Here is a 26,283-nt window from a genome sequence, read left to right on the forward strand (position 1 = left end):
AATCATTGCTACTTTCTGAACTGAGAAACAAAAATCAATATAAAATATAATGTATATTTAATACATATGTTACCGTGCACTGTTCTAAGTCTTTCCTATATGTTAACTCATTTAACCCTTACATATAGCAAAATGGAGGCACCAAAAAGAAAGTATAAATTTTTCCAAAGTGTCACACTACTGAATAAAGAGGGCTGGAGTTTGACTCTAGGGCAGGTTCCAGAAATGCCGTTCTTGCCTATTGGGATATACTGACTCTAGGGTACATTTTGAATAGATTGTAGAAATTGCTATTCAAATCTAACATGTTCAGAATGGGAATATATAACAGTAATGAATGTGTTTCTTGGTTATTGTGAAATCCTGTAGGAAATATTAGGAAAAAATTAGTGAAGCTATATATGAACACTCAATCCACCCAAGTCATTTTATTTTACCTCTAAGCGTTCCTTATCTAAAAAAAAAAAAAAAAAAAAAAAAAATCTACACAAAGCCAAAAAGTTTCTTGGTTCTAATAAGGAACACCTTTTTTAAAAAACCCATATGCTGAATGAACTATTATCAATTAACTTGGGGTCCTTTATTTTGAATACTATAATAAATTAATATGTTCCTTTTGTATTATCTGTTTAAATTGAGTAGCATCTCCAATGAACAGGTTTTAAATGTGATGCTTTTAAATTTAGCTAACAAAGCCAAAATAAACTATATAACTCAAAAAGTTATATAATTGAAATGTAGATATAACTTAAAGTACTCATGTTACTTTATTTTGAGCCATTGGACTTTTCGGTATGGAATAAATCAGCAATGAATTATTTTAAATCTTCACTACCAACAAATCAAAAAAGAAATCAAGAGAAGAGTGAGTGAGAACCACGGCTCTTTGACAGTGCTTGTGATGCCTGAAAGTGTTAACACCCCAACCTTGCTTTTTAGTTGTTTATTTAGACAATACCTGTTTTTTTTCCTTGTTATTTGGTAAATCGAAAATTTCTGAAAGCTTTTTTATGTGAAAGCCAGAACACCCTAGGGTTGTTTTCTCTAGTTTTATATTTGAATTTCCCTTGACTGATTTCTGTTTGTGTGAACAGCAAACACTATTTGATAAAAGCCTTAAGATTATATGCCATTACTAGATTACATATTAGCTTGTATTTTAAGGTTCACTACAAGCTAATATTCAGTCTGAGAATGATTACCCATTGACATCTGTATTTTTGCCAAAATGCAAAGGCAAATTTCAAGCACAAAAAGTAAGTTATAGCATTCAATTAAGGAAATCTTATTTCAAAAGCCCTTTATGATAAAAGTGATGGAAAAGTTCATGATTTTTTTCTAGCTGTGCATTCTATATTCACAAAGAAAGAAAGGAAGCTTTACAATTATGTAGAGTCAGCCTTGAGTAATTACATGGCTTCAGATAAATTATCAAGCTTTCTTCAGTGACTAACATCTGATTTTTGTACCATTATAGCTTGGCAATTTTATACCTCTTTTATACAACCTCATGCAAATTGTATTCTAGTGACTATTGCTAGATCTGGTCTATTCTAGTTTGCAAGCTGCCAGAATGCAATATACCAGAAATGGAATGGCTTTTAAAGAGGGGAATTTATTAAGTTGCAAGTTTACAATTTTAAGGCTGTGAAAATGTCCAAATTAAGGCATCCTGGGAAAGATATCTTTGTTCAAGAAGGCCTATGAAGTTCAGGGTTTCTCTCTCAGCTGGAAAGGTACATGGCGATGTCTGCTAGCTTACTCTCCAGGAATCTTCAGTAGCCTCCCTGTCTCAGTCCATTCTTTTGGCTCTGTCAATTCTCATGGCTCTGTAGCTTTTTCTAAAATGATTCCCTCTTAAAGGGCTCCAGGAAGCAAATGCCATAATTGGGTGGAGACACATCTCCATGGAAACCATCTAATCAAAAGTTACCGCCCACAATTGGGTGGGTCAGATCTCTATGGAAACAATAAAAAAACTCCCATCCTGCAATATTGAATGAGGATTAAAGAACTTGGCTTTTCTGGGGTATATAACAGATTCAAGCCAGCACATGTTGTTACTTTCTTTACCCCTTATGTAGACTGCATAGGGTCATGAGAGCTGAGTTAGACTTCTGTTCTGCCATTGAAATTGCATGTATTGGGTATATTCCCCAACACGTACTTGCCTAAGTGACAGTTTCTATTGAACACTGTTTCACAGCAACATATATACTTGAAGGGTAGAACACTTTTATGGGTCTCTCGGTCTCCTTCTTTCCTGATACCCTTGAATAACTGTGCCAAGATTAGATTCTTTATTCCAGTTGACTGCTTATTCATAAAAACTTGCTTTTTAAATGCTAATATTTTTAATATATAACTTACCTAATAGCATCCTTGATGGTCACTGTTGATTCTGTTTGTGACATTCTGATAATATTTTAACCCTGGGGTCATAAATAACACCAATAGTGCCAGGCAATGTGATTAAGAAGATACATGCATGAATCTTAATACATTTGACCAATTTCTATTGTTACTTACCCACAGCAACGAATTACCATTGAGCCAGGGACATCTTATAGGCTGCAAGGGCTGAAACCAAACAGCTTGTACTACTTCCGTCTGGCTGCGCGCTCTCCTCAAGGCCTGGGTGCTTCCACAGCTGAAATATCAGCTAGAACCATGCAGTCAAGTAGGTGTCTCTCTTTGCTTATTTTCTGCCCTTTTTTCACTAGGAGATGATGTCAACTTCAACTCCCACCAACAAACAAAACATCTAATATGCTTAAGAGTCAGTAGTCTTGATGCTAAGGAGTGTCCAACTTTGGGATTAGAGTATAACCATGACCTGTATTGGTTTCAGTCTTGATCCAAATAATAGGCTCTATTTTCCTGTTCCTGAATTGAAAGACTTCCAGAGAAGTTAGGAGTACTCCATGAGAGAAAAGGGTAAAAGGCTAGATCAGGCCCCATTTAGTGAAATATAAGGTTGTAAAGAAAAGTCAAGTTGAGGGAACTGCATAATAATCAGAAGACACCAGAGCCAATTCAAGTGGCAGCAAAAGACACAGCTTTTGTGTTTTTAAGTAAGCAGACTTTAACTTTGCTAACAATCTTTATTTCAGGTATTTGTTCCCACTCAGAGAAAAGCTCAGCCCTTGTGACTAGTTTTTATTAACTCTACAAGTGGTAATGTGAAAATTTGGAACATTCAGAGAAAATTTGTTATTTGGGCAAATTTAGGAGTAATGGAATAATCACAACTGCATTTGCTGGAGATTTGCAATCCTAAATTGTATTTTGTTTCCTCAGGTTCAATTTCTTTTTGGAACTGTTACCCTAAAGCATAGTTATGTTTATCACAATGGTGGTTCATTTTGGCCAGTGCCAATTGATTTGCATAATGTATTACATGAGAAAATTGTCTTTGACTGAAAGTCTGGTGGCTTATAATACTATTGCTTGCTCTTAATTAATGAGTTCTGAGAATTAATCTATTAAATAATCCTTTACTTTTAATAAAGAGTTTTGGGAGTTATTTTCTTAGGCTTTTTTTTTGTATGATATTTCATATATGCCTTTGGATATAGTGATAAGTGCAATAGGTATGTATATAATTTGAATTTATTGATTTTGCAAAGAGGATGCCCTGTCAGACCTAGTTTTTAGACCCAATTGGAAAACATGAAATTTATACCATTTTAAAAGCTGAATTTCCTTTTGTGTAAGTGATTCTTCTATCATTTTCTATAGAACCTTGAAATGTTTCAGGGTTTTTAATGATAAAATTCATATTATCTCTCTTGCTCAAAAAACTATTATTCATATGAAAAATATTAGGATTCTGTGACTTAATCCGTTAGTAACTATAGTTTATTTCCTCAGTATTTCTTTTCATTTTAAACTGAAGCATAAAAATTAAGGCAGTTATTGTGTGTCTACTTTGAATTCTAGGCAGGCTAATAATAAATAATATTGTAGAAGATAATTTCTTAAAAGCAGGCATTTAATTCAAATAAATCTGACATGCTTCAATATAATACTTGCATGGATGCAGACTACTTTGTTTTACTTATATACATTCAGAGAGAATGTACTTTATATCAAACATTTATCTACTCTTTACTAAATTGAAAATATCTAATGTTTCTGAATATTCTCACAGAGCAGGAGATCTGAAGTTAGTGATCTAGTGAAAACCAAATAAGCTTTAAAAAGAATTAAAATGAGTCCTTGCTGTTGCACGAACAACTCAATTTATTACAAATAATATTGGTGCATAAAAAATAGTTTTTTTAATTTGAGAGATAAGACCCTCTACCCAGAATCAATAAATTGATATTCTAATGTCATTTTAAGATCCACGCAATCTTCAGATCCACAAAATCTAAGGAAATTCCCAAACTACACATTCGAACGCAATAATCAGAAGTGCTTCACTCATTTTCCCATGTAGCTTGCCTTAAATATTTATCATGTTCTGTCTACTTAAATATATACACATATAATATCATACTGCTTTGTTCCTCTTATAGAACATATCTTCTTAAAATTAAACAGAATTTATGATACTAGCTACATTGCTTTTTACTGTATTTTCATTTTTTAAATAATAATATATTTGATTAATTTTATGAAAAATAATTGCCCAAAAAGTGACCAATTTATTTTAGAATGAGCAGTAAGAAAGTATAGCTTTTACCTCTAATGTAAAATTTACTGTGTGTGAATAATTATGTACAAAGTAACAGAAGTTTTGCATATAAGTCATATCTCTTCTGGATGGTTTCCATGTTTAAAAAAAAACAGTTCTTTTTAATGACTGTCTTATTGACATTTTGTAAGAGATAGATGATTATTATTGATTTTACCAAAATTTGCTGGTGGGATCTAATTCTTCACTAGCAATGGTGTCTCAAGAAGAGTTATAATAAATATGCTGAATGCTGACATTGGGTAAGTACAAGTTACAGTCAGAATCAACAAGCCTGATATTACCCTCGGGTAGGTAAACCTTAGACTATGCATTTTCATCATTTATTGATTCTGCATGCTCACTGTATATGGGCTACAATCAATGTTAGGTTGACACTTTTCATTAAAGCTGGTCAGGCAAGCTCAGTTTTTCAGATAATGAGAGTAAACCCCTTTATGTTTGCAGAAGGTTTTATTTCTTTGTTATTTAATTTGAACTGGTGGACAGGCATCTAGCATTTATTACGAATTTCCCCACTTAAGAACCCCTTCACAAATGAATACTGTGTATGAGTCGGCCTCATTTTAGAATGTAGAAGTGCAGCATGGAAGCATCATCAGACTCTAAAGTAATAAAACTTGTACTGTTTGCAACTTCTATGAAGCTGAGTAGTGTGTATAGTTGGGGGGTGGAGAATATCAAGGGATTGTTTTAGAAGAAGGATTTAAATTGCAGGTAGGTAATTTTATTTGAGGCTCTGTTATCTTGAGGTTTCATTTTCCCATATTCCCCCCACCCATTATTTAACAGTTATTTTGGTTCGTTTATTCATTTTTTGGTTTATTCATATTACTAAGCCAAGGTACATAAATTTATTTTTAAAATTTATTTTGTTTCAAAGCCTTATTTTTGTTTTGTTGCCCTTATCGTTCACTTATTTATTTTTGCCTTTTTGTTTTGTTTTATCATTTTTTTTCCAACCACTCCTGTCCTTTCATTCAAATCCTCCTTTAACTCACTACCAAAATAAGAGCCGTCAGCTCCTCCTCAAGACATTAGTTGCACCAGCCCAAGTTCCACTAGTATTTTGGTAAGTTGGCAACCTCCACCAGTGGAGAAACAGAATGGCATTCTCACTGAATACTCCATCAAGTATACTGCAGTGGATGGGGAAGATGACAAGCCTCATGAGATTTTGGGAATTCCTTCGGACAGTACCCAGTACCTTTTGGAACAGCTGGAAAAATGGACTGAATACCGGATCACTGTGGCAGCCCACACAGATGTCGGCCCTGGCCCCGAGAGCTTGTCCGTACTGATTCGAACCGATGAAGATGGTATGTTGCCTCTGCTACGGCCGTTTGCACCCTTCCGACACACTTGGTCTGCTGTCTTTTGATAGGCAAACCATAATACATTTTTGTCTGCTCATCTTTTTACCCAACATCGCTGTTACTTCCGTACTTTTACCAAAGACCTGTCTTTATTACAGCTTGGGCATTTTTTTTCCCAATCTCTACACAGTAATTTGCTTTCCTTTAGAAGAACAATTTGCTTATGACCTTATGAAGGGGCAGTCCAGACCCTTCTCTGTAATTCCACCTGACATCTTCTGGGTGTTTTGTTGGCTTTTTTGTTTTCACTTCTTTTTCTTGCATTTTGAAGTTAACTTTTCAAAACTGCTTTCTTATCTTCTTGTTGCCTTCTTGTTCTTGCATTATTCAGAGACACTGATGCTCGACATTCAATTTTTGGCATCTGTTGTATGGAATACCTTTGTTATGAGAAAAAAGGAGAAGATAATTCATATAATCAAGCATCTTTTTATTCTACTATTAAAAAAACCAGAAACCTTTAAAAAAAACACACAACAATCAACAACCAGTTTTTATTATTTCAGTACTACTTCTTTGTGCTTTAATGCTTTGAATCTCAAAGCATCTCCTTGGCTTTTGTACATTTTTACATGTTTTTCTATTTCTCTGATACTCTTTTTTTCTTCCATTTTTTTTTTTTTTTGCATTGGTCATGTTTTTTGATCTTTTCTTAAAAGGTAGAGCAGATTGGTTGAGCATTTTCATTGGTTGAAAATGTTTGTATTCCTCAAAGGAAACGTAGTGGGTCTGCCCATTTTTTTTTAAACCTAAGTAAAGAAAATACTCTGACTGGGTGGGACAAGTGCCTATAATTTTCTTTTGTCCGATGATGTTGTTCCAGTTCCTAGTGGTCCTCCTCGCAAAGTCGAGGTAGAGGCTGTCAACTCAACATCTGTTAAAGTCTCATGGCGCTCACCTGTGCCCAATAAGCAGCATGGCCAGATAAGAGGATACCAGGTGCATTATGTGAGGATGGAAAACGGTGAGCCCAGGGGCCAGCCCATGCTGAAGGACGTCATGCTGGCTGATGCACAGGTAAGGTCCTGAGGTTATGCACATAACTTTTCATATGATGCATTTACCTTGTAGACCATACCTTGGACCCTATCTTAAATTTTGTGTTATTGTTAAACTGCTGTACGAAATTGTGGAATTTTAGTGTGTAAAACAAGTTGATACACCTTTATCTTTAGATTTTCTTAAAATGATAAAGTGAACTGTAATGGAATGATTCTCAAGACTGATGAAAAGCATGTCACCATTTTCTGAAAATCCAGAGATTTAGCTCTGTATCACTACATCTAAGTTTGTATTTCTGATTGCAAAAAAAGTGACAGATTTAAGCAAATCACAAGGAAGAACTCTAAGCAGAAATTTTGCTGATAGGGTCTACTTTAGGCTGTGCTGAAACTGCTTGGAGCTAGCTTGATCTAATTTCTAAATATATTACTCCTTCCACAGAAGAATAAATAGTCGTATTTGGAGAAAAGTACCCACATAGTATTTTATTTTGTACTTTTTTAGCAAGACCAATATTTGATGGAAGGAATTGTTTCATGGCACAAAAAAATGAAGATAAATAAAATGATAATAAAAATGTTAGACTTTCCCAGAGATTAAATGGAATTGTCTATGTTGACCCTTCTTAAGGAAAGTCAAGTTGATAAAGTAGTTGAATACGTGAGAAAATCTGTTGATCCAAGGGCAGTGGTTCCACACCACGGTGTCACAACTTTGTTCTGTCATTAATTGTTTAAAACACAGCATTGAAAAATTTGCACTTTGTTTCATAAATTACAAGTGACGCAAAGGTAGCCCCATAATAAGTCCACTTGTTTTCCACATATGTTCTCAAAAGGAAGAGGAAGATCAGAATTTATAATTACCTGATGGGAGTTATGCATAACCCATGAACTAAGTTACCCATGCTGTGTCTCATGGTAGTGAGTTATTATGAGTATTGGAGTGATTTGCATCCCAGTGAATTGGTAGCTGGGCAGGGGAAGGGGGATGGTTTCTCAGCATTGGAAATGTATTTCAAATGTAAACTCCTTCCTTTATGCGAAAGTGAAACAGATTATGAACCACATTGAAAACTGCTGCAGCAAGGTACTGAGTGCTACATTCTTGTCCCTATGAAAATAAGAGGGCAATCAATATCCCTGTGACCTTAAGGATGGCATTTGCCCTACAATTTTAATGTGCTTACATTTGCTGATTCAGGTTTAAAACATTCTAAGTAAAGACTTCTGGATTAGTGGCTTTACTTATCTATCCCAAATCCTGTTTTATGGTTTAGATTTGAAGGCTACTTATGTGAATTTAGGTGGCAATTCATTCTATTCCTTCAACTCTGGAAAGGGGCCATTGCATTAACTTTATAAAGATATATTTTGTACTGCTTGCAAAGTAATTCTCATAGTATAAAATTAATAAAGCCATTATGCATTTTTTAAAATCTGCGATTATAAAAAGGAAAAAATATGTCGACCATGCCTTGATATCCCTCTTTGGCTCTTAGATTCTTTACATTGCACAGAACAGTAATTCTTTCTCATTTGCATTGTAGAATATGGCAGTTAATGGAATTATATGATACAAGTATCTTAAATGTCATCTCAAACTTTTTTCTCTCTCTTCTGCTTGGGCTTTTATTTATTAATTGCTGATTTTCCTAGTGTTTTTGTTTTTTTTTTTTGCTTCTCTCATATATCCTCTTTGACTATTAATTGATATTAAGTTTCATTAACTCTTATAGAACTTCACTGGGGCTATAAAATTTCAATATTAATGAAAGATTAATCTAAATAGTTGACTTAAACTAATTGCATAACCTCAGAAGAAATCAAAGTTAGTGTCACAAGGTAGTACATGCTTAGAAATATTAGTTTTTGCTATGCCTGTTGTTTCATTCCAGTGAACCACATATAAAAATTATCACCTTATTTTAATGATAACAATACCAGAGAATATTTACTTTTAATCTCCCAAATGGGGATGGAAGATGGAAGATAGAGTCATAACATGCTTAAACTCTGAAATTTTATTCTACACTATGCTTCAATTACTTACTCTTGCTTTAAAGAAAACCTAAGAAAGGCAACATTGCCTGCAGAAAACTGCAGATTTCTCTTCATTTCTTTTTATTTTGTTTTTTTCTCCAAAATCTTCTAAATCTCAATCAGTGGGAATTTGATGATACTACTGAACATGTGAGTAATTATTGACGGATTTGTCAAACAGATTAAATATGCTTGTGTTTTCTTATAGTCCTTTTTTCACTTGTTTGTGATATGTCATCATGGTTTGCTCAAATGCATGAACTAACAAATTATTTTAAAATTATCTTGATTCTGTGGCACATTTTTTACTTTGTGAAATTGGTATGGTCCTGCTCATTACATAAGGAATGTCATGATTCATATTCTCCGTTTTGATGGCTGCTACTAACTTTGCCTTGCAACACACTTCAAAGGATGTGTGCTTTAAGTGGAGTCGTCAAAGCCTGTAGATGTCAAATTGTTCGCTGTAGTCTGCTCATGAAGCCTACTCCAGGGTTTACGTATTCAGTGGATAACATAACATTGATCTGATGCTAATTAACTCTATTTAGAAGTGGTGCGCCCATGCAGATTTGAATGAAATTGAATGAGTCATGCCAAGAAGCAGAAAGTATCACACTAAGGGAAGAATGTTTTTAAAATATGTGAATGAGTGGCTTATGTGATTTATAGAGCACATCTTATGTAGAAGGCACAATGGGGAACGCACAAAGTGACACCTACCTTCCAAGGGCTTACCATATGGGTGGTTAGGGAGGATGTAATCTTCTGAAAAGTTATGTGAAATAGACAAGTAGATGACTTAAACTCATGTGTAATGAAAAAGCAAATGAATGGCATCATCAATAAGAGCTATGAGCTCAGACCTAGTGGATCAGGATGGTAGAAAAGGTCCTGACATTTAGTTGAGACCTTAGGAGATGAGTAAGGAGGAACAGGTGAAAGTGTGTGTGTTGTGTGTGTGCGTGTGTGTGTGTGTGTGTGTGTGTTAAGGTGGGGTGAGAACGTATTTTCAAAGGTGAGAATAGAGTAAGCAGCCACTGAGACAGTCAAGACTGTGGTATGTTCAGGTAAGATTGTCATTTCTATGGAAATGAAGGGTTCCTGTGAGTTAGTGGTAAATGAGGCTACAAAGTAAATTTTAATATAATGTTGGGAAACCTGATATATACAACTAAAGAGCTAATCTTTAACTCTTCATTGCCGGGGAGGTATGAGAAACTATTAAACAGAAAATAATGAAAGTAAAACTGGGAGGAGATGAAAGCTGGAAGGAAGTTTTATTTATTTTATTCACTTCATAGATACTAGTTATGTCAAAGCTTCTATTGTAAATTCTTGGTAAATAAGGTGGACAAGGTATTAGTTCTTATGGAATCGATAGCATAAAAGTGTTTTATAAGCAGTTTTGACCAGGACCCATAGACAGAAATATGATATGCCATGACCCAATGCACAAATACATATAAAACATTTAACAAAAGTAAAAATTTTACAAAGCAATATTTTGACTATATGACAAACTCTAATATTTTGTATTCAAGCCTATTCTATTTCTTTTTTCAAAAAAGTGCTGGTCATGACAGATTGAATTGACTTCATGACTTACTAAATATGCTATTACCTGCAGTTTACAAAGAAGCAATTCAGTGGAGAGATTAGATGGCTAAGAGAAAGCAAACAGAAACAAATAAAAAGGGCCCTTTTACTAATTTAGTCATGAAGTGATAAAATTTCAGCAAAATTGAAGCAGCAGAAATAAAGATGGGACAGTTATGATCAATATTTCAAAGAAAGAATTGGCAAAAAATAATGCTGATTGTTGAAGAATTTGAAGAGAAGAAAGAGAATAAAGACAACTCCCAAGTTTTGAAGATATGCTACAACTCATTAAAATACTATAGGAAGGAGAGTCTACTTCTAGGGGTGATATTTAAGCTTTAGTTAAGTTGGACATAAGATAGCACTGGACAGTCAAGGGAAACGTCCAGCAGATATTTACAATACATATGCTCCTGGAGCTCAGGTGAGAAATCATCTCAGGCTAGAGATGAATTTTAGGAGATATGCAGAGATAATTATTTAAGGTTTGGAAAGGAATGCAGATTTGTCAGGACTATTGGGAAGTACAGTGGACTTCTGGTTATCAGAGAATGGGAACTTCTAATAGGCAGGGCAAAAGGTGGAGTAGCAATGGGACAGGAGGCAATGGAGTAAGGAACCGTGGCTATAATGTCAGACATACCACCCCAGAGAGGATATTGAGACCACAGTGTGAGCACAGCTTAAAGAATTAAAATTAACCCCAAAAGTATAAGGATCAGGGCAGCTGCAGTTATACCACTATGAAGGACTTGACCAGATTCTACTTGCCTTCGTTACATTATTCTTTAATAATCTGTGCAAGAGGAAGGACATGTGCTTAGCCCCAGTTTTATAAAGGAGAAACTTAAATAAGGCTCAAAGTGAATTAATATCTTGCCACATGATTTAGCTATAGAACCATATCTTGCTTCTTTTTTCCTCCTAGCCTTACCTGCTTGCAGTAACAACCCAGAGGCATGGGAGGGTGACCTTGGGAAAAAATAATGAACAGTGAGAATTCAAGTTCTGTCACATTCTTTGGTTTTATGGCCTGTTCTCCAAACCACCAGGAAATTCTCCCTGTTATATGATGATTTTAGTCCATAGCCTATACAAATAACCAATAATAAATGCCTCATGTCCTAGAAAACTTTTCAGACTCTCAGAATATCTAAGTCCAACAGTTCAGGAATTTGGCAAATACTTAGGTGGTGATAAAACAGACTGTGTTGGCATCAGCCCCATCAGCAGTCCATGGACTACAGCTGGTGCATATGGAGAGCTGCTGGTATAGACAAGGCTAGTGTCTGGAGTGCTCATTATGAGCCAGTCATAGTTCTAAATGTTTACCTGATTTAACTCATGAATGACCTGACAGCCCTGTGGGTTCCTTATTATTATTCTAATTCTAAAATGGGAAACAAAGGCACAGGGTAGAAAGTCACTTGCCCTAGATCACCAAGCTTATAAGTAAGCATAGTCAGGTTTAAATTGGACTCAGTAAGTCTGTCTCCAGATTGCACGCTTTTAACGACTACCCCTAAGAGCTGTCTCTGAGGATCTCTGAAGACCCCACCTGCATGTCAGCATGAGATGGGCTGTTCATAGCATGAGCTTCAGGCATGAAATCTCCAGTGCTTGGCATGGCTGCAGAGAACATCCAAGCATGCTCAAAGTGAACACATGTGGCCTTGTTTTACGCCTGTGGCATTCATATAGTGTTTTGAATCAGTGTCATTCCATTGTGTCATTTCAGGACATGATCATTTCTGGGCTACAGCCTGAAACATCCTACTCCCTCACTGTCACAGCCTACACCACCAAAGGAGATGGCGCACGCAGCAAGCCCAAACTGGTGTCCACCACTGGGGCAGGTAATCATGACTGTGCATGTGTGTACCTTGAACGACTGTAAGCAACAATAACACTAATTTTGCAAATGGTACAGATCGGTCCTAGTGTACCTTTATAATGACAAAATCAGAGATTAAAAATGGACTGTGGTCAATTTTTGTTTTGTTTTTGATACATAGTCCAAGAGAGAAAAAAAAAAAAAAAAACTTGAGTACGTGCTTTGCCAGAATTATTTAGTCATTCAGTAAAAATTTTTTTGCGCACCCACTATGTGCCAGGTACTATTCTCAATACCAGAAACACAGTGATCAACAAAACAGAAAGCTTAATTTAATTAAGCTTAAGCTTAATTTCTGACCAGGACATAGATAAGTAACAAGAGCAAATAAGGATATAATAAAATGGCAGGAAGGGGCATGCTGAAAAACAGACGTGTTGTAGGCAGTAAGGTTTGGGCAGCCTCAAGAAGCTGTTATGGACAGAATGCTTGGGGAAAGTTTCTTAGAGAAAGGATATTTGAACTGAGACGAATCATTTGAAGTTCAAGTCCTTAAAGGCCTGGAAGGAAGATTCTAGGCAGAGAAGTCATTCAGTGTCAACGTTTCCACAGACCATTTTAGAAGAGCTGCCTTCCTGAACCGAGTTGATGATTTAGAGTTTTATTTTTTGACATTTTCTCCACCTCACCCTTTGCTGCGGGGATTCCAGAGAAACCAAATTGCTGAAAAAATGGGAATCAGAAAGGAGAATGAAGAAAACCAAGAGGGCTAAATAGCATAAAATACTTCTTTCCTGAAAAACAAAGCGTCTTCAATGTTCTTTAGGGTTGCTTTGGTGCACCATATTAGGAAAAGCCAGCATGAGAGGAGACCTGACATAGTCAAACCAGTAAATTAAAAGATAATTACAAAAGGGTTCTCCTCCAATCCCTTTATATCGCAGACTCCCATGGAACATTTAAACTATGATTTGATTTACTCCTCCCGAGTCACTTCTCACACAACTTTTTAGGAACACACCTCTACGTAAAGGCAGAAAGCAAAGAACAGCTGTGATGCTGAGGACCCTCCTGGGTGCCGTGCTCACTGCCAGATTTGTCTAAATGTCATAAGATTTGCCTCGTTCACATCCTGCCACCTGGAACTGCCTCAAGCAGCAGGATTACAGCTGGTGAAACTTCTTCGAGGCAAAATCTTCCGAGCTTCTTTTTTTTTTTTTTTTTTTTTTTAAGAATATCATTGTATCCAACGAATTTAGTGTCCTGCATAGGAGATAAATGCTCAGTGGGGGCGTGCTGATTATCTGGCGATGGAACCAGCCTTTATTGGAACACAGGCAATGAAGGGTAAGCCCCTGAAATTGAATCCCCAAGTGAAGAAAATACATTTCCTTCACCCACATTTGTAAGTATCTCTCAATAAGCCTGAAATGTCTTGCATGAAGCATCAAACTCCTATTGCCCCTATGAAAATCACATAAGGAGGAAGAGTAGAACGGGCATGATGTATAGCCAAGGAATGTCAATCCTAGAGAAATGAATGATTTCGTCTGTTTTAGTTGTTGTTACAATTGGTTCATCACTTTTTACTACAATGAAGAAAATCATTTCGGACTATAAATCTTATTTATATGTAGAATTCCAGTGAAATGCCTATTCACAATTTTAGATCACTTTAATCAAAGCAAATGTGGATATTGAGACCACAAAGGCTTATAATTTAAATGCCTACACGCTTACTTTCTTGAGACCTCCTTACTGAGCCTGGGATGGAGGTGGAAGTATCTAGGTTTACAGTTCTTTTAGGAGAAAAGCTTTAGTTTCCATGTGCCGCCAACCTAACAGGCAGAAAGTACTCACTAGTCATGATTTATTCCTTTGCCATCAGTGAACATATTAATTTGTTTTATCTTGTATAATATTGCATTAATTCTCATGGATTTATGTGACTGTAAAGAATTGCCAAGTTCATCTCACAGATGAAAACTTCTAATAATCACAATTATAAGGTTATTTAGTTGCAGCTCCCATGGAGAATTCAGGAATTCTCATGAAATTTTCCTTTAGTAAAATTCCTGATTGTGAAATATGTTTATATGTTCCTAGAATCTGCAAACAACCACACCTTTGAAACAAGATTACTGATTTATAAACTTAAGCAATCCCTGTAGGATTCATGTAACTTGAGGGATGCTTTTGAATAAAATGTTGACTTTTATGTTTTAGTAATTATGACATTGTTGTAGTTTCTTTATTAATGCTCCCATCTTACTATATCATCATAATTGGTCTATGATATGAGACTTTGAGGCTTAAGATCACTCAGCAAATTTATTGGTTTGAAATTTTTTCTCTATCCATATTTACATAAATTTCAGCTAATTTATTTAAGCAAAATTGGAACAATGACTATGCCATGGAGCGCTTGGAAATAATAAGTCGAGACCAATCAATTATGCTTGCTACCACTTAGATGTTAGGTTAAATTTAGGCTAAGTTTGGAGCCATTGGGACTGAGTGCCCTAGTTGATTTCCAGTGATTGGCATTGCTCAGACAAGAAGGGGAGGTAGCAGCATATGTATACCATTTCTGAAGTGCCAAAAGACTTTTAAGAGGGGCGAAGGTAATAAGGAAATAAGAAAACTTGAAAAGGTATAAGGGAGAAGTAACCATAAGGCATTGGGAACCCTGAGCCTGTCTTAACATATGGTAGCACCCTGTTTCGTGTCTTCATTTCCCCAACTGAGTATGTGCTTATTAGCAGACATGAACCCTGCTGTATCCATCTTTATTTCTATCTTTATTTTCCACCCAAATGCCAGTGTGCCAGTGTACAGGTTTTTGCACAGTGTGGGTAGTTGGCAGATGTTTTTTTACATAAAAGAATTTCTGAAAGCTGGAAAGGGGATGATTGTATTGCCAGTATGTGGAATTTTGGGGAAAAAAATTAATCATATAAGTATTGATGTAGAATTCTTCTCAATCCTTTTCTTTTCTTTTTGTTTTCTCTTACTGCCTGGATGAAATGCCACAACTTCCCCAGAACCCTAACCCAGGTGCTTCTATTATTCACACACTCACAGAGATTTTAGGTGTGCCTCATGTCACCCGCCTCCCCTGAGGTGGTTCAGGGAGTTCTTTCTCTGGCTGCCTCAGCATTCAGTTCTTGCCTGGATCCTTCTCGTGTGCCTTTTGGTGTTTTCAGCTGGTTGTCTTTTTATATAGTTTTCAGGCCTAGTAAAACTGCCAGGGAAAGGCCTGGCAGTGGGGCGCAGACTGTGATGCTCCTGGCACAGCAGTGGACACCAGCGGATCAGCACCAGCACCCATGTTTCTAGAACATTACTTTGATCCCATCATTCCAAGCCCACAGCCTTTTATCTCAGAACAAGAAATGACATGCCAGCATCGGAAAACAAAAGGCATTAATCCAACCTAACTATTACATACCACAGAAGTATAGATGTAAATATTCTTAAGCTCAGTGGTTTTTTTCCTTAGAATTTACTAGTTCAGTGTATTTCTCCAAATTTCTATCATAGCAAAATAATAAAGTAAAACATCAGAAAACAAAAAATACCCATATCTGACTGACGAATGTTAGAATTCAGTGTATATTTATGACTTATAGCAAGGAAAAAAAAACTTTTTATCTACCCTAGCTTTGCATACATCTTATAAAAAAAAAGATGTACAGTGCATACTGTTGACCAGTTCCTTAGAATCAGAATTTTAGACAGTATTAACAAAATGTATTGTTTCTGGAGAATGTTGAGATTAATAGATAGGTTTCTATCCAATACCTTCTTCGGCTGTGTTTCATTTTTGAAAGAATGTATACTTAGCTGATGTATGCTCAGCTGAAAGCTGAAATCCCATTTCACCATGGATTATTCTTAGCAGAAACTCAAAAATTTTATACTGGCCACCATCATTGACCATTTAATTGGAAAATCACTTAAGTGCTGAATATTCATAAGGAGAAATTAATATCTTCCCATATCCATCTTAAATGAATATTTTAAAATATATTTAAAATGAAAATAAATGGAATAAGTCAGGGTCTCTCAAATTTGTGGCTGTCTTGTTAAGGAGTCTACTCGGTAGTTGGCTGTTAGGATCTATGAGTACACTTTTCCATGAGAAATCATGGCATACACCATGCTCTGTCCTGGGTCAGCTTTCAACCCATTTGCGTACATCTGCCGTTGCAAACTTCAGGAACTGTTCTTCCCAGGCACTGTGGGTTAGCTGACTTGTAGGAACTTGCTAAAAACCTAACCAGTATGTGAAATAAGCAAAACAGTTGCTCCATTGGTTAAAGATAGAAGTATTTCAGTGAATATATTCATGGGCAAAGCACATTTCCACTTGGGTCTCAGTCTTCTGAAATATTAAATGAAGAGGTTAACCACATCATCTTTGAGGTCAATATTCTATATATTGTCTCATCATCTTTTTTTTTTTTTTTACCTTCACTAACATCCCTATGATACTGTTTGTTACTGCTTGTCATCCACTAGCATGAACTGCCCTCCCTTTCTGCCATCCTTCTTCACCTCTCTGCTATTTGACTAGGTTTGTTTCTGGCCATACTTTCTTCTCCTTCCCTCATCTCACCCATTCCCAAAGAAATCCCAGGCTCTGATTGTTTATCAGCGCCTTGCCTATGGAATTCCAGGAATAATTGCTCTCCATTAATAAAAATTATGAATGTGCAGATTAGAATTCTTCACAAGCATGTATGACCTATTTAAATTAAATATAAATAAATTCTATAGTCATCAAAAACTAGTCCCTAACCACAATAAAGCTTAATATTCTGATTGCTAACAATTATAATTAGTGTTAATGGAATTTAAAGCACTGTGCTAAGACTCTTACATGCATTTCCTCATTTAACATTAACAACAAACTAAGTAGGTCTTAATATGAAGATGAAGAACTTGATGAGGATGACTGGTGTGGATATAAATTATAGATGAAATTGTAAACTAGATGTATAGCATATCAGAGAAACAGTATTTTGTACATTCTTTAAACCTTTTAGTGTACATAGCAGTATAATTAAGCATTCAGACAGACTTGTGTTTGTCTTAAAGCTTTGTCACTTTTAGACACTTAACCTTTGACAGTCTTCCACCTCTCTGGGCCTCAATTTCTTAGTCTATAAAATGTAGATAATAATAACTAATCAGAGAATATAGTAGGGAATGCAAATCAAATGGGATACTACATGTAATGCTCTTAGCACAGCGCCTGATGCATTGCATGTACTCAACAAATACATATTCATTATAATTATATTTATTAGCTATATCTAATTGACTCATCTTTGCTTGGATTGATTTCTCTGTGGCATGAACCTTGATGTGTGATGCTTTGAAATGTGAGGAGGTTTATCAATTTCCTTAAAGCATTGTTTCAATAATAATTCCTGTTTTATCTCAGATAAGAAAATCTAATAGCCCTGCCTACCTTATTAGAATAAAAGGAGTACATTTCAACGAAGATATATAGACCAAGCTTTGTCTTTCTTTGCTAGCTTGTTTAAAATAAAGAAATGGAAATGCTAGTAGAATAATATTCCCCCATTCCACAGTGGCAGAAAGGTGAACATTTGTGTGGGTGAGTCTTACCGCTCCAACCTTTCCGTTCCAGTTCCAGGGAAACCCCGGCTCGTGATCAACCACACCCAGATGAATACCGCCCTCGTGCAGTGGCACCCCCCTGTGGACACATTTGGACCCCTTCAGGGCTACCGTCTAAAATTTGGCCGCAAGGATACGGAGCCACTCACTACTCTTGAGTTCTCTGAGAAAGAAGATCACTTTACAGCTACCGACATCCACAAAGGAGCTTCATACATCTTCAGGCTCTCCGCCAGAAACAAAGTGGGCTTTGGGGAGGAGATGGTGAAGGAGATTTCTGTTCCAGAAGAAGTCCCAACTGGATTCCCTCAAAACCTCCACTCGGAAGGCACCACTTCTACCTCCGTCCAGTTATCTTGGCAGCCACCTGTCCTGGCAGAGAGAAATGGCCTTATCACCAAGTATACACTTCTCTATAGGGATATCAACATCCCACTTCTCCCAATGGAGCAGCTTATTGTTCCAGCTGACACCACTATGACACTCAGTGGCTTAAAACCAGATACCACATATGATGTAAAAGTACGTGCTCACACGAGCAAAGGGTCCGGGCCATATAGTCCCAGTGTCCAGTTCAGGACACTGCCTGTGGATCAAGGTAGGATTTGTCTGCTTATGGCCTTTCTCCTTTAAAGGAATGTTAGTCTTTGGAAATCAGTATTTTGAAGCTATAAATAACTGATCGGCCCATTCATATTAATAGGTTCAGCAAAAGCAAAAAGGTAAAGTATGTATAACTTAATACGTTTTGGATGCCGTAGATTTCAGTTACAGAATGTCAAGCAAGTCTGACTGACAGCATCCCAATGTCCTCAGGTAAGGAAAACACAATATAGTTGACTGAGTTGAAGAGAAAGGAGAGATCTTTATGAGAATGGGGTATTAAAATGAATGCTCTAAACAGGTAGGCAAACCGTACTTCTCCTCATCCAAGTAGACAGCATCTAGCTTAAGCCCTGTGGTCCGTGGTGGAAAAGGACAGGTCATACATTTTTAAAAGTAGTTTCAATACACTATCTTTCCTTTTCCAGCAGTGTTTGCAAAAAATTTTCATGTCAAAGCAGTAATGAAGACTTCAGTGTTGCTGTCGTGGGAGATCCCAGAGAATTATAATTCTGCCATGCCTTTCAAAGTAAGTCGTTTTCTAATGTGTAAGTTATTACGAGTAAAGTGGAGAGGGCAGTTCATCTGGGTAAGTTATTTGCAAATCGTGCAGACTGCATTGATTCAGCCACACCTACCTGCTGTTCTCATCAATGGTTTTTATGTAAGAGATTGTGTTTGCTTCTTTGGCAGTAAGACCTTTCCACTCTAATTAGAGTGTAGGAACTCAAACCTAGGACTAGCATTACTGTGGGTCACCTAGAACTTCCCACTTGAACTTTTAACATCCAAGCGACTGCTTTTGTTTCTCCACCAGAGAATGAAATTTCTATGGTTTCTACCTATTTATAGTGCAATTTCCTGGGAATTTGTTTATCTGAATTATTTGCACATTTTGAGCTCTAGTTTGCCCTTGAGAGATGTTAGCAAGAGGTACAACTTTATGAAATAAGGAAAAGGAAAAGTTTTCTGAAAGTAAGAATATATTTAGGAACAGGCATGGAAACCTTTAGAAAAAAAAGTAATATGGATGATAGGTTGAATACCTGGAGTATTTCTGCATATGTTCAATTAAGATCACATATCACTGGCAGGTCGTGTATTGGAAAGATATTATATCTTTCTCTGTTTTATATATATATATGTTTTGTTATTTTTACTTACTTAAGTGACTTATAAGAATGCAGTTAAATGTGGGCTCTCAAACACGTTCCCTTAATAATTGGTAATTTGGCATTATTAATTGTCCTTCAATGTATTAAGGAAGGATTTTCATTTTTTAAAAATAATTATTTTCATAACACATTTACAACCTAAAATATCCCCTTTAGCCACTTTCAGATATATAATTCAGTGTTGTTAATTGGATTAACAATGTTTGCTACCATCACTGTCATCCATTACCAAAGCCTTTCCATCACCCCAGACAGGAAATCTGCATGTCGTATATTTTTATAGGTGTAGAAATATTATATAATTACGTAGCATGAACCAAAAGGAAAATTGGTGCAATCTTCACCATTGTAAATACTCACAGGCTTAGAAATCTTAGGCAATTAGGATTGACCCTGATAAGCATTTTCCACAAGCAAGTTCGAAATTGTTTAAAGAAGATGTTTTACCTCTTTGATAACCAAAGCTAATTGGTTGTACCTCTCTAGATCCTTTATGATGATGGGAAGATGGTAGAAGAAGTGGATGGCCGAGCTACACAGAAGTTAATCGTCAACCTGAAACCTGAGAAATCTTACTCCTTCGTGCTGACGAATCGTGGGAACAGTGCCGGTGGGCTTCAGCACAGGGTAACCGCAAAAACCGCACCCGACGTGCTGCGTACAAAGCCTGCCTTCATCGGGAAGACCAACTTGGATGGCATGATTACTGTGCAGCTGCCTGAAGTCCCTGCAAATGACAATATAAAGTAAGTTGACTGAAGGGTTAGAAATGAAGGAGAGGGGCTAAGAATTGCAGGTAAGCAAGAAAAGGGAATTATATCCCAGTATTATATTGGTTGCAGAAGAGTGTATTGCTGTGTGTGTAGTGAGAGATTCCTCTGCGTAGGCTTACAGTTTTCTCATCCTTGTTCTCCTGCACTGTGTTTTCATGTTCATTATAACACTGATTCTTATTTATTTACCAAATGTTTATTGAGCATTTTCTGTGAGTCAGGGACAGTGTTAACTGAATGGAAATTAAAGACAAAGGACAGGACTTAACAGAAAGGAGTGTATATTATAGTACACAGAATAAGATGAATACTTGAATAGCTAACATTTGACAAAATATTACTGTAATTGTGAGGAAAACTTACAAAGTCCTATAAGGTCAAAAGAAACTTTGGGAAATTAGATAAGCAAAAATGTTATGCAACACTGATGTTTTAAATGTGTACTGAAAAATAGAAGAACATTCAACAAGTAAAAAGTTCAGGATGCCATTGTAAATAAAAAACATGAAAGATAGAAAATGCAAGTTTCTGGTTTGGGTGGAGCCTAGTGTAGAGGCCAACAGTCCTGAAGTGGAAAATTAAATCTAGTTATTTAAATAGTTTGTCCAAGGACATATAAGTAGTTGGTAAAGAGCCAATAGAAGAAAAAAAGTGTATTCACCAAACGTGTACTAAGAACTGGTACTATAGTGGAAACCAAGTAATAGAAAAGTAAGATGATGCTACTAGGATTGTGCTAATGAAGAGATAAGGAGAGCAATATGAAGCAAAAAAGAAAATGAATTATTATGGAAGAAAAATTGTTTCCTGTAAATTTGCAATTCTCAGAAATATGTTCTAGCCACCCCAGGGAAAAGAAAAGAACAAAGGACAAGACTAGGAAAGAACTTAAGGGGGATAAGTAACAGAACATACAAAATGAAAAGCACATCCTGTAGTTTTACCTTAGATAATTCACATTTACCATGCTTCTTAAAAATAATAGCCAGAGTTATCCATCCTGTCTTGTAAGTTGGTTCATGAGGCAGTAGGCAAGTATGGCAGGAGGCTCTGTGGCATGCTGTGCCATTTGCAGTAGTTGGCAGGTTTAGAAATTTAGACAGGTTTTAACCTTTTCTTCAGTATTCCACAGTAGAAAAAAGAGAAGGAAACAGAACTGATTCTGGAGGTGTGTGGTAGGTTTCTGACTTTTATTTATGTGAAAGCTATCTGAAAGAATGCCTCTTATTTATTTTCCAGCAAAATGCTATGTTGATGGTAAAGACTTTTATTTATCAATGGAAGGTTCTGGCTAAAAGCATGTGGAATTCTTGTATCCCCAACCGCCAACTTCTGACCAACTGAACACAAAACTGTTCTTATAAATATGATTCAGACACAGATCCTTACTTCCATATTCTATCCCTCTTGGTTCTTGTGGTTTTTATGTGAAGAAGCAGGGGAGTCCCCACAAAGAAAAGCTAAATTGCTCCTGAAAGAGCTGTGGGGATTCTACAGTTACCTGGGGGTTCTGTGGCACTTCAGCCTTCTGTTTGAATAGATTGGGGGGGGGGGGGGCCGAATGCCAGTGAGAAAATACAGGAATGCATTCATATTCAGAAGCAAGTTGTGGGGATGCAGGGGAACTTCTGTGACTTTACAAAGAAGAATTTTAGTATAGGTGGTAAGAACAAATGTACCACACAGATTGTACTAACAGAAAAAGCTGCCAGGAGCCATCAAATATAAATTAAATTCATGGCAACCATTTTCTGTTTATGCAAAATGGAAATGAAGAGTAAGAGCATTTTATGGAATTTTAAATTCCTTTGGCTTTCAGGTTCTCTACTTTTGCTTCCTTCTAAAAAAAGAAAAGATATTCCTGCAAATGGAAGCCTGGCTTAGAAAGTTACTTCACAAATTCTGTGGGCCACTATTACCAGTTCAATAATATGCTAGTCACAGGTTTGTCAAGTAAAGAGGTAATGTCTTAAATTAGTATAGTGCTTTATAATTTGCTGGGGATATTAAAATGTTTATTTAAGCCTCACAGTACCCTGTGAGGTATGTATTCTTCTCCCCATTTATAGATGAGCATTGTACAAATGAGGAAAATGAGGCTTAAAATATTTAAGTAACTTTACCTGACAACACACAGCTAGAAAATTTTTAAGCTTTGATTTAAACACAGAAACTAGAAGATCATTCACCCTGCTTTGGCTTTCCTATGGTAAATTAATTTGATTTAAACAATATATGCCTAGATGACCATAGCAGGGGAATAAATCAAAATTATGGAAGTAATGGCATTCATCATTAAACTCTGACACAGATTTTAAACTCCCAGTTAAATACCAAGTTTGAAAATGCTAATACGGACTGCTAAGGCAAAAATGTGAGGTGGGACTGCCGCAAAGTCCACAGCTTGCCTTCCCATATAATTACATGGAGTTCGGTCTCTTGATGATAACATATTAAATAAAATTAGTAAAACTTTACTTAATATAATTAAAATTCTGAAGGTTAGATTTAATTTACCTAATTAAATCGAATGTACTGGGAAAACAGCTTATTTTATAAGTAGTTAGGGCTTTTCAGATATATTGGTTTTGAAGTTATTTATTTTTCTATTTGTTTAATGGTTAAAGTCTGTGTTGAAAAAAGTGTTTTGAGCCTAAACTCCAGGCTTGAAACTGACAGATGAAGTGAGTCTTCGTGTTTAATTTTACCCATATATATAAGGCTGATTTAGCCCTCAGATTTTTTTTTTTTTTCATTTCAAGTAAGTTCTTCCAGGTCAGATGTCTTCGTTTATATGAATTTGTAGGACACATAATAGCTCCCAATTTCCCTTCTCCTATCTGAACCATCTTATCTTTTTAAATGTCCCATGAGATAGAACAAGTTCACTACTATACTGGAAAGCAAAGAACATTTTTAGAAAAGTGTTACATTTTCTATAAACTCTCCTTGACCATGTCATTACTGGTTTGGAGAAAGGAATAAAAGGTTTGTGAGATTGTTTGAAGATGGAGACCCAAATGTAGGAGAACCTCAAAATGGTTTTGGCTGCATGCTTCAGGAGAGGCAGATGTCCCTGAGAACCACCAAACCCACCCACTTCCGATTTTCTGTGGAAAAGAAAACATCAGCCATAAAATGTTCATTATGCAAATTTAGGAGAGATCATATGTACATCTGCTTTAGCAATATTTTTCTAAATATTTTAACTTGTATGAAATAGTATTAGGAAATTATAAACTAAAAACAGTGCATTGAGACCATATAGAAGGGTGATTGATCTAATGAGAGAGGTCAGGAAAGGTTTCATTTAGGAAATAATAAGTGAAGTGATAATTTAAGGGAAGTGTGATGGTTTGAAGCTGTGGGTACCCTAGAAAAGATTATGTTCTTAAGGCTCTTCTATTCTGTAGATACAGACCTAGTGTAGGTGGGACCTCCTGATTAAGTTATTTCAGTTCAGGCCTTTCGCAGTGGGTCTTAGTCCTCTTAATGGAGTCCTTTATAAGCTGAAAGAGACGACTCACATAGAAGCTGAGAGAGACAGAAGCTAAAAGAGAGAAACATGCAGAAGCTGAGAGGAAGTAACTGAAGCCAGAAGCTGGAAGCAGCGAGGCCAAGGAAAGAAGGAAGATACCATGTGCCTTCCCATATGCCAGAGGAATCCCACTGTCAGCAGCCTTTCTTCTGGGAGAAAGAGTTGCCTGTTGATGCCTTGATTTAGACATTTTAATGGCCTAAGAACTGTAAGCTTGTAAGTTAATAAAACCCCACTGTAAAGGCCAACTCATTTCTGGTATATTTTTTATATACCAGCTTTGTCAGCTTTAGCAAACTAAACAGGAAGAGGAGAGTTAACCTGGTACTAGCAGTGACAAAAGGGGATAGGAAGGTGTAACAGGATGGTCAAAGTTTCCATGACAGAGTGAAACAAGGTGAGATTGAGGAACTGAATGCTGATGAGGCTGTTAACTCAGGGGGCATGGGCAGATAAGAGTCAGGTAAGATCTTGCAGTGTCTGGTAATGCCCTTTAGTCCTTATTGTAGGAGAAGTGGGGATGCATTCAAATGTTTTACAAATGTTAAATGGCACAATGTGTATTTTGAAATGAAATTTCAGAAACTAGACTAAAGGAGGCTAAAGCTGATGGAAAGAGAATGTTAGAAGGCTTGTAGTAATCCAGACATGAGACATTAGAATGAGGCTAAAGATATGGAGAATAGTGAATGCACTCCAGGTAGATTTCAGAAGTGATGGGACTTGGATATGAGGGCGGGAGCAAAAGCAAATTGTCAGTGCTAACACCTAGGTTTATGACATGTATGCTAAAATGGATGGTCATGCACTTTGGAAGATTAATTTTGAAACACATAATATTATGTGTTTCGTTTTAACCACGGTAAATTTAAGGTGACAAATGTCACTTGGGAAATGGAGGTGTAAAGCTGGGATTGGATAAACCTGTGGAGTCCAGAGGCGGGTTCTAGGCTGATGGTATGAACCTGTGAATCATTTCCATCTAGGCGATAACAGATGTCCTGAGCAGGAAGGAGTTCTCCTAGGAAGAGCCCAATGAGTTACAAAAGAAGTCCTTGTGCAATCTTGAGAAACTTCATCATTTAATAGGTGTGCAATACATAAGAAATCCTGCAAAGGAAATTAGGATAGAGTGGTGGGAGAGGCAAGTAGAATAACCAGGAGAAGTGTGTCACAGAGGAAAGGCTGAGAAAGTTTCTAGAGGGTTTTATCAAAATTGGCAGATTCTGGTAAGAAGCCAAGTAAGAAAGGATCAGAAACTCCTCACTGAATTTAAGACTCTTGAGGGTCACCAACCCTGGCAATGGCAGTGAAGTGAAGTGATGTGTAGGACCTGGAGTGACAATTTCCAGTTGTCTTGGAAATAAGTAGAAGATGAGGAAATGGCAAACAAAACCACAGCTATTTTCAGAATTTTGGTATTAAAGAGTAAGAGAGAGGGTGATGACTGGAGTGAGATGTGGTTTATGTTGCTTTTTAAATGTGAGGTATTTATTCATGGTTTAAAGTTAATGAATAGAATCCAGTGGGGATGGAGAAGTAGATATATATGAGAGAGAAGGGATACAGTATATGGTAAAGTTCCTGGAAAAGTGAGAGATGGGGAGCAATTCATGGAACAGGCATCCTTAAAAAGTACCGGCAGCACCAAAGGAATGATTTTGATTTGAGTACAACTATAGGGAGGTTTGCAGTTTGGTAGAAAGAAGATGAGGGAATTCTTGTCTTAAAGTTTCTGTTTTCTCTGTATATAAGAAAGAGGGCCATCATAAGATATGGAGGTTCAAAGCTTGAACCTAAGGGAGAATGTTCAAAAAAGTTATTGTGGAGAATGGCAGAGTTAGGGTAATTTGAGAACTTACAGTAGGATTGCCAGCCGGTGTTGAAGGCCTGTTGAGTTTGCAGATCACTGTTCTGCTCTGATGGATCATTTTCTCCAGCTGTATTCAGCTGCTTGGGTTTGGGCATAGAGAAAGGCAACCAG

At 36.5% G+C, this 26,283-nt stretch overlaps 1 protein-coding gene across 9 annotated transcripts in view; it reads left to right on the plus strand.

The window, feature by feature from the left end:
* Positions 1-26,283, plus strand: part of PTPRD (protein tyrosine phosphatase receptor type D) — a 685,849-nt gene that overhangs the window by 519,026 nt on the left and 140,540 nt on the right. For 4 of the 9 annotated variants that reach the window (XM_077148194.1, XM_077148192.1, XM_077148196.1 and 1 more), the window contains exons 10-17: positions 2,536-2,680; positions 5,716-6,021; positions 6,902-7,095; positions 9,246-9,272; positions 12,463-12,580; positions 18,221-18,808; positions 19,242-19,342; positions 20,475-20,734. In XM_077148194.1, the coding sequence (XP_077004309.1) occupies positions 2,536-2,680; positions 5,716-6,021; positions 6,902-7,095; positions 9,246-9,272; positions 12,463-12,580; positions 18,221-18,808; positions 19,242-19,342; positions 20,475-20,734 (1,739 nt within the window). The remainder of the gene's footprint in view (positions 1-2,535; positions 2,681-5,715; positions 6,022-6,901; positions 7,096-9,245; positions 9,273-12,462; positions 12,581-18,220; positions 18,809-19,241; positions 19,343-20,474; positions 20,735-26,283) is intronic. The other 5 variants (XM_077148195.1, XM_077148201.1, XM_077148199.1 and 2 more) reach the window with 3 other exon arrangements.

Source organism: Tamandua tetradactyla, chromosome 2 (assembly GCF_023851605.1).
Source record: "Tamandua tetradactyla isolate mTamTet1 chromosome 2, mTamTet1.pri, whole genome shotgun sequence".
NCBI classification, from domain to species: domain Eukaryota; kingdom Metazoa; phylum Chordata; class Mammalia; order Pilosa; family Myrmecophagidae; genus Tamandua; species Tamandua tetradactyla.